Source organism: Limulus polyphemus, unplaced genomic scaffold, assembly GCF_000517525.1.
Source record: "Limulus polyphemus unplaced genomic scaffold, Limulus_polyphemus-2.1.2 Scaffold9234, whole genome shotgun sequence".
NCBI classification, from domain to species: domain Eukaryota; kingdom Metazoa; phylum Arthropoda; class Merostomata; order Xiphosura; family Limulidae; genus Limulus; species Limulus polyphemus.
In genome coordinates this window covers 4,473-13,821 of record NW_013674844.1, presented here as the reverse complement: position 1 = coordinate 13,821, position 9,349 = coordinate 4,473, and the positions used below count along the sequence as shown (strand labels likewise).

The 9,349-nt window shown below is 30.8% G+C and overlaps 1 protein-coding gene across 1 annotated transcript in view; it reads right to left on the bottom strand.

The window, feature by feature from the left end:
- LOC106475825 (Down syndrome cell adhesion molecule-like) overlaps window positions 1-9,349 on the bottom strand; it is a gene marked incomplete at its 5' end in the record, with an annotated part of 22,979 nt that overhangs the window by 9,641 nt on the left and 3,989 nt on the right. Inside the window, 6 exons of the mRNA XM_013936498.2 lie at window positions 1,235-1,381; window positions 3,322-3,550; window positions 4,006-4,076; window positions 6,555-6,722; window positions 7,097-7,228; window positions 7,876-8,024. Coding sequence (XP_013791952.2) covers window positions 1,235-1,381; window positions 3,322-3,550; window positions 4,006-4,076; window positions 6,555-6,722; window positions 7,097-7,228; window positions 7,876-8,024 — 896 coding nt within the window. The remainder of the gene's footprint in view (window positions 1-1,234; window positions 1,382-3,321; window positions 3,551-4,005; window positions 4,077-6,554; window positions 6,723-7,096; window positions 7,229-7,875; window positions 8,025-9,349) is intronic.

The following is a 9,349-nucleotide window of genomic DNA, read 5'->3' as shown; positions in this document are numbered from 1 at the left end:
CGTTGCGTCATAGTAGTCACGTGACTCGCTGACGCAACAGTATGTTTTTTATGCCATGCCAATTCTGTGACATAAAAAGGCATTAAATATGGAAACACAAACAATGCAATTTTTCTTTATGTGAGAGATTCTGGCCATCAGATGGACTGGACATAAACATGAATTTTATTCAAAATCACATAAAAAGAAGAACTGTTGATAGTTGCCTAATCAAAATTTCAACCCCTCTAAAGGTCACTTTAAGATAAGCAACTTCCTGACCTCCTGTGTCCTTAAAGGAATTCAAAATTCTGAGGTCATATAGACACTGTTGACCAGTTTTCCTGCCAGATGACAACATGAGTCTGAAAAGGACACATGAATGTGTTGAAATTAGTACATCCAATATTATGAGACTTCTGACAGCTTGTTCCATTTATTGTGGTTTTTTGTTCTCTAAAGATGAGTACCTTTACTTCTTTAACAATAAATTCATCACCCATAGACTGTCATTAAAAAGCACATCGAAACGACGCTACTGTCATTTTTGGTGATCCTTCACCTACTTGTGCCAAAAAACTGTCATTCACTGGTTTTTGAGTATTAATCAGTGGTTCTAACACCTATGGTCTAATTCAAAACAGTTTATAAACACAACTTTTTCATGTGCACACATATATATATTGAGAAATTTGTGTCAAAGGAAAGGCCTTCTAATATCAATGTAAAAAAATTAATAGTTATAAAAAAAGAGACATAAAGAAACTGGCACAAGATACTTAAACATGAGTACTTCAAAATAAGATATTATACACAACTGAACACTTTTTGAGAATAGTAAAACACTAGCCAAGACATCATAACACTAAACTAATCCAGTTTTATAAAATATATGTATATAAAACTGCTGACCAAAGGGACGGCAATCAGTCAACAGCACCTGTCACCTAATATACAACTAAGCTTAACCAAATATTAGGAATGACACTTATAACTGAAATTAAATGCATGGTGTGTTCAGCAACAAATTACTGCTCAATACTTATAAAAGAAATCAACTATATTTGAGTATGTAAAACCCTTAAACTCTGTATTTATAAAACAAAAAAACCAACTATTTTTTCAAAAGTATCTATGTTTTTACCGAATTCATTAATCAGATTAAAATAACACAATCGAGTATTAGTAATTTATAGATTTTATTCACTTCTATTGAAACACACAAATAATTAAATAAAATGTAAGTTAAACTTACTCTTCTTTGTGAAAACTGGTCTGTAGGTTACATGAAATCCCTGTAAAATCCCATTTATGGACTTCAGAGATGGAGGTGTCCATTCTATGTGCAAACTCCAAGAAGTCAAAGCAGAACAAATAACACCAGCAGGAGGTTTGTCTGGAACTAGAGATTAGGTTTATTTAAATGAATATTTATTAGCTAGAAATAATAAAAACATAACGTTAATAGATTTTATAAAATAATTGAATTTCATAAGTTCATTATCTTTATTGACATGTATATATCACATCCAGTGCTCGAAATGGAGAGTAATGCAGGGGTACTCGTACCCACTCTTCTCTAATTTGGCTATTTGCAAACCCCTATTTCTTGTGTATCTTGATTAAGAATTCCAAACAATGAAAAAATGGTATCACCAGTTTATGCATGTGCATACCCCACTTCAGAATTCCTACTTCAAGCACTGATCACATCAATATTTAGGCTAAATAATAACTAATTATAGAACATTACATACCACAGAATTTACAATTTATTGCTTCCAAAAAATATGCATTTGTTGAATAAATTACACCATAGAGCCCAGTGGATATGTGTTTGTTTTTCATGATATATTTCTAAGCTTGAGGTGTTTCATGTGCAGTATTATAAAATGTACAAACACTATCCTGACATATTTACATGTATGTGTATCCAAGTAATAAAAGACTGGTATGTTTCTGTGTTAATTAGTTATTGTTTAGCCTCTTTGCTTGATATGGGCTAACATTGCCCCAATTGTATCTTGTAACTGGGCTTGCATGTCAGATATCTCCACTTTAAGTGGCTGGACTCTTTATATAACTTTAAGTGTTTTCACATTGACAATGTTTTCATTATAAATATCACTCCTTTTCTTCAAACATAGTTTTACTTGAACTGTCCATATAATGTCACTGTTTTTCAAACACAAAGTACATACAGTGTTACTTGAACTGTCTATATAATGTCACTGTTTTTCAAACACATAGTTCATACAGTGTTACTTGAACTGTCCATATAATGTCACTGTTTTTCAAACACATTTTACATACAGTGTTACTTCAACTGTCTATATAATGTCACTGTTTTTCAAACACAAAGTACATACAGTGTTACTTGAACTGTCTATATAATGTCACTGTTTTTCAAACACAAAGTACATACAATGTTACTTGAACTGTCTATATAATGTCACTGTTTTTCAAACACAAAGTACATACAATGTTACTTGAACTGTCTATATAATGTCACTGTTTTTCAAACACATAGTTCATACAGTGTTACTTGAACTGTCCGTATAATGTCACTGTTTTTCAAACACCTAGTATATACAGTGTTACTTGAACTGTCCATATAATGTCACTGTTTTTCAAATACAAAGTACATACAGTGTTACATGAACTGTCCTTATAATGTCACTGTTTTTCAAATACAAAGTACATACAGTGTTACATGAACTGTCCTTATAATGACACTCGTTTTTACCTGTTTTCTGACATAATATGTTACTACTACCTAACTTTCTTGGAAGAGGCTGATTTCTAGCTTCCTCTCCAAAGCTAAGCCAAGCTATGCAGCTGCTGAGATGAAGCAAGCTATTGTTTATATTTCTTTATATATATGTATATGGGAGAAAGTTGAATAATATTGAACAGATTATAGGTTAACAAATGACTATAAATATTGATACACTATGAAATACTGGCTTTCTGTGATGGCAATATGAAACTGACTGTATCTAAGTTAACTATAATCTATAAATATATATATAAAAAAGGTAAAAAGTTGTAATATATAAGTAGGTTAGTATCAGACTGACTACAGGCTACTAATTATCAATAAAAATCTACCTTCTTTTTCCGATATACTTCTAATATTTTTCCTAATTATTTCCTTTATACCACAAAATAATTCTAATACATAAGCCTTTCTCTCATATCTAGAAAATGCATGAAAACCAGACAGAAACACAACGCATTAAACAGAAGCCATTACAGAATTCTTTCAGTTCCAAAAATCTTGTTAATCTAAACAAGTAATCTTTCCTATGAAAATTAATCTAAAAAATGAAAAAGTATTACCATCTTCTTTAGTTAACACTAAAACTTCATCAGATCTAGGCCCTGCTCCCATAGAGTTGTAAGCTTGGACCAAAACACTGTATCTAGTAAACTTCTGTAGGTTAAACAAAACACACTCCACTCTATCTCCCTCTAGGTTTTTGTAGTGGTAGAGATCTGTGGAATTGTACACTTTATATCCTATGTAATAGCCCTTAATTCTACCATTCTGAAGAACCCTGGGAGGAGGCTAGATGCAAGAAAAACCAAAATCACTTTCACTGCTGTGAACCTTAACTTTACACTGAAGAGACAATTTGAACAAAATGTTTTTCTTTTTAAATTCTATTTAAATTTTCTGTAGTACCTACAATTTTCTGAAGATATGGAAGACTACATAATATATATAAATATGTACCAACTGAAGAAAGTTAGATAAACACAAGCACTGAATGATAATATAAAATTTAACATCGAATTTCCCATCTAGTGACAGGGAGAATTTAAACTTCACAGTATATTTTTTATATTCAAAATAGTATTTTATGAACCCATTTTTCCAAAGATTATTATTACAGACTTTCAACTACAAATAGGTTTGAAATTTGACATATTAGCTTTGATAGAAGTGGATCAAACTGAACAGCAAAGACAAAAAGAAACAAGGCTAAACAGAACTCTAGCAATAATCTGGACAATAATTACCTTCCAGAATATTTTAATTGATGATTCATTAAGAGCTTTTGCTGTAACTGAAGTTGGTGGTCCACCTGGCACTAAATGTTATGAAAATATGCAAGTTAAGAGATCTTGAACAAGCAAAACGACTTTACAACAAATATTCAAGCAGCAAAAGGACTGGTAACCTTTTTTCTCATACAACAAAATGGAATAGTAGTTAAAAAGTGTAGTATTACACATACTAATTAAATTGAGTTGTAATCATACAGTAAGTAGTATTTTTTCAACTTTCAATTAATGTTTTTATCACACCTCTGTACTTTAACCATTCATTTATTATTAACTAAAAAAGGAAAAATAACTGAAATCTTAATAATTTACCAAAAAATATATAGATGCATAGATAAATAGTTTTGTGTGTTTGTGTATTGAACTCTCTATCTCTCTTCTAGTAGATCTAGAGTGGAGGTTTAGAACCATTAAAATAAATCACTGTAATACAAATAAAACACTCTTTAGGTAAAAGCTAAAGTTATAGGTAACCATCAGAGCAAGCTACAACCAAAACCAGAATTTGGAAACTAAACTCATGTTTGAGTCACACAGCTAACATGAAATAAAAATACACAATCCAAAGTTTGAGAAGAGAGTATATGCCAAATGTTGTTGATTTCAAGATGGTTTCAAACTTGCATTCAGTAGACTTATAAATTCATAACTGTTCCTAATCCTCAATTCTTCTAACTACAGTAAATTCATCAACTGAAACCTAAACATTACATCCAGTGTGCACATGGTGAGCTATACTAGATGTATTCCAGATCTTATTGATGTGTGTTGTCTTACATGTGTCATACAAATTAGTTAATTTACTTTAATAAAAGCTGATAAAATACAAATAATGACAGAAAGTAATATTTTCATATGAAATTCTCATCATCTCAGGAAGGTTGACCAAATAAATATGCAATGTCATTTTAGCAGTTGATAAGAATTTTACAGCAAATATTCATTCATTAGTTAGCTAGGCCATGTATTTTTTATATGAGTATAGTCACCAGTTTGGCTGCCAATTTTGATTTCATTCCTTTAAGTCGCACGCTCAATCCTTTTTTAGCCACACCTTGTTGTCACACCTAACGTGTTTATGATTATATTAAGATATATGTCACTGTATTAAGTTTTCATTCCAATCTATGTAGATAGCTTGCTTGGATCAAAATTAAGTAATTTATAAGTCCTACGTGTATTCTTGATTTTTAAAATAATAGAAAAGTAATTAATGAAACCATATTTTACAAGCTTATAAGCAACTTAAAGAGCAAGAAAACAAATGAAAAACAATTTTAGTATACTTGATTCCATATGATCGAAATAGTTACCTACTTTTTTGACAGAGATTGATGTTCATTATTGCTCATGTTGTATGGTTTAATTTAGCATGAATGATAATTCTGTATGAAGACTGTGACTATAAACTGTTAAAAGCTAGGCCAATTTAATTTGTACACTACTTTAAATTCTGTATATGTTATAAACTATAAATTAAAACAATATCTGACAGAAGGTAAATTGATGTATTCATATGGCTGATTACGTGATATACTTGTTTGCAGGACTATATTTAGGTTTTGTGTGGACCTAGACAGAATGTTCAAGAGTCCACCTCCTGCATATAAAAAGTAAAAGTAAATTATTAAAATTAACACAAAGCTGGAAAGAGTAGACAGGAAACAGGTTGGTCTGTGAGAGCACACCTGACAGGGTCCATGAAGATATAAGCTTGATATAAATTTTCTTTTTAAAATATACAATTCCAAATAGTAATGATATTGCATTCTAGTGTTGTCCAAATAACATTCAAATATAAAATATAGCATACTATTATTATCTTCATTTTTTTGTATTAATTTTTCTTTTCTATGGGAGCTACACATTTCTAAAAATTTATCCATCCAAGCATCTCAGGAATGGGGCTATAGGCAGCTGCCAATTGTCCTATCGAGAAATACAGTACTATCTGTTTGTATCAGTTGTGTCAAATTCTCAATATGCTTGAAAAGTCAATACCAGGGAATTCTATATTATAATGCAGCAGGGCATTACATTTTGATTAATGTGTGGTTTGAGCTTGGTAACATGGCATCATACAATAACCTTGAGGGGGTATGTCAGAACCTTTACGTATATAGTTGAATACAGCTATGTCAGACACTGTTATAACACTAAAGATGCCATACTTAAGAGTTGGTGACTCAAACCTGAAGTTGTTTGTAAATATTCATTTTAATATTTTGGTAACAAACAAAAATGAAAATTACTGGTTTCATATTAAATATATTTAATAGCTTTTTTGTTTATTTATCAATTTACTTATTTAACTACCAAACAGTGGTATAAGAATACTAATACATCCCTTGCAATTGCAGGGGTGAGACTGAGCCAAAAGGAAACCCAAAGGCCTTACAAACTTAAGAATAGTCAATAAGATGAATAAATGTAGGGGGTCCAATTACTTTTATGTTATTAGCACCTTTTGTAGTTAAGCTACTGCTAACAAACCTGAAACTAACCTTCTTCATTTGTTGTAACATTGATTATCGCTGATGGTTCACTATATCCTAAAGCATTTTGTGCTAAAACACAAAAGTTGTAGGTAAACGAGGGATGTAAGTCTCTTATTGTTGCTTTCTTCTGTGTGGCTTTCAATGTTACATTTGAAACTTGTCCATCCCATGATTCTATATAATGATGTAAACAAATAACAACAATTACTGTAAAAACTATTTCATAATGGCATCTAATTTATTAGTACAGACTCCTTCTGTTTCTAAAATACATTTCAAAGTAAAACGAGACTGCTTTGAAGATTAGGAAATAAAAACATCTTTGATAAGTGCAAATTTGACTATAAAAAAAGTTGACACATAAATAAATAATAGGCTACATTTTTACTCTTATCTACAATATGAATGCCATAATTAATTTAAAAATGAAATAAGTCAAATAATTATTATCATGTTACTCATTCATAGGGTCAGAAAAATGGTATTAAAAAAAAAAAAAAAGAGTATCCACTACTAACTTTTAATATACTGTATGTCTTTTCAGTTACCTGACTTATTTTTGAACATGATAACATAAGAAAGTAGAGGGTTGTTTCCATCATAAGGTGTATTCCATTGTATTGTTACCGATCTACTCCTGCTTTCCATGAGTCTAACTTCTTGAGGAGGACTTGGAGGTTCTATAGATTATATAAGGTAAAATAAGACTTGGAGGTACTATAGATTATAATAATTTATTTTACCTATTATAATCTATAGAACCTCCAAGTCCTATTTATTTATTTTACCTATTATAATCTATAGAACCTCCAAGTCCTATTTGATAAAATAAATGTATATTTAAAGTAGACTTTAATGACATCAGTGTACGTTATATTGGATAATTATTTTCCTTTTCCTGATATAAATGGTTAATCATATGTTGAAGGATAAAATAAAAAACTTGCTTTGTTGTTAAGCTAAGTAATGGGTCTTATCATAAATTAATTATTAGATTTTTTATTTAGTATCAAAGTTTTCATTTTATTTTAAGAAATTATAAAGAATCTTAATACCTGATAGTTTACAATTACCGATCTAGAAATTTAAATTCTTCAGTGTATTAAATTATAGATTATATCCAAACCAAATCATTCACACTGGTCATAACTTCAGATACTTTTTTATCCTGTATAAAATGTAAACTTAGACATGCTCATTTCAAAATCTACAAAATCTTAGATATAAGTTTTATGCCTTAAATCATACCCTGTACAATATAGTGTTTATTGTGTCCACTAATAAATATAATTACCTAAAGAACCTAACTGCAGAACATGATACAAACCTTGCACAATTAGTTGCAGTCTAATCTCATCGTGACCAAATGCATTTGTTACAAGACAAACAAAGCTCCCAGTGTCACTTCTCCGAGATTCAAAAATGGTGATTTCAGATACCATACCAATTTTTGTCAGTTTCTCATTTAGAGCATACCTGCGTGCAATAAAGAAGCAATAAAATACACCCATTCTTTGATAAGAATATGTGGCAGTTATGAAGAAATGAACAACAATAAGTATATGTGTGGAACTAGTTTCTTAAATATTTTGACAAGTTTGGTATAAATAAATGATAATATTTCAACTATGGAGCTCTTTGATATCTGCAGTTCAATGATCACAGGTTGTCCAAGATAGGGATACAAAATAAGGGTATAAAAATAAATTCATGACTAATTACTTATGTTCCATTACACAAACAGCTTGAAATTCAAAGTATGTTTTTTAAATCTGTTAACTATGTCTATTATATGTGTTTAGAGTTCTCTGGGAATATCGTATATATATATATTTGAACTTGTGAGATCATTCAGAAAGGGTCTATATTGGCATTGTTGAGAATAATAAAATAACTAACACCTTCATAACATATGTAATCAAATCTGTATATGTCATTCTGGTTATTATTATTATTATTCTATTTGACTACAAAAGGTAAAAATATACTAATTGTTAAAGTTAAGTTCAACATACAATAATGTTTTGCTACTGTGTTTATGAGAATATTGAAACCAATTTACTTATTTTAGGAGCTCCATGCTACTAATACAACCGAAATGTGCTCCATTTTAGAATATTTTGACATAAGAAAATACAAATGTAACTGGTTCATAAAAGTCATAATTTTCTTACACTGAAAATAAATTTCAGATTGATACAATTACCTATCCTCACACAATAGCTTTTCTCGATCTTCCACTGCCCTCTAATGAATTGAAAATAAATTTTCTCGCCTGATACACTAGCCTTTATATCCCATAAGTTTGAGCTGCTCATTTAGTATCCATAGAGGGAGAGACAATCCTCCACCAATAGGAGTATGACACCGTCTCCAAGAGCAGTTGGGTCCCTCTATACTACTTGATGTGACCATCACTTTTGAGATTAGGCCCACAAGAAACAGAATAACACTGGAAGTGGGGAGGAAGGGTGGGAAGTGTGTGAGAAGTGGTAAGTGTCTATCGGATATCTATTTTCAGTGTAAGAAAAATGATAACTTCCGATACAATAGATACCTCTTCTCACACAATAGCTAGAATCCCACACTGAGTATGTGGAAGGACTGGTGGATGACAAAACAAGAGATTCTCCCCACCCTGTGGAAAGCATCCATAAAGAACTGAATGGATGATCTCCTCCAGAGGATGACGAAAGTTAACCACTAGAGACACATTCGATGACGAGGAACCCACTTTGAGACTAATAATGGCTGGAGTCGGCTTGAATGGGGAAAGAAGAAAAAATTTAATAAAAGATTAA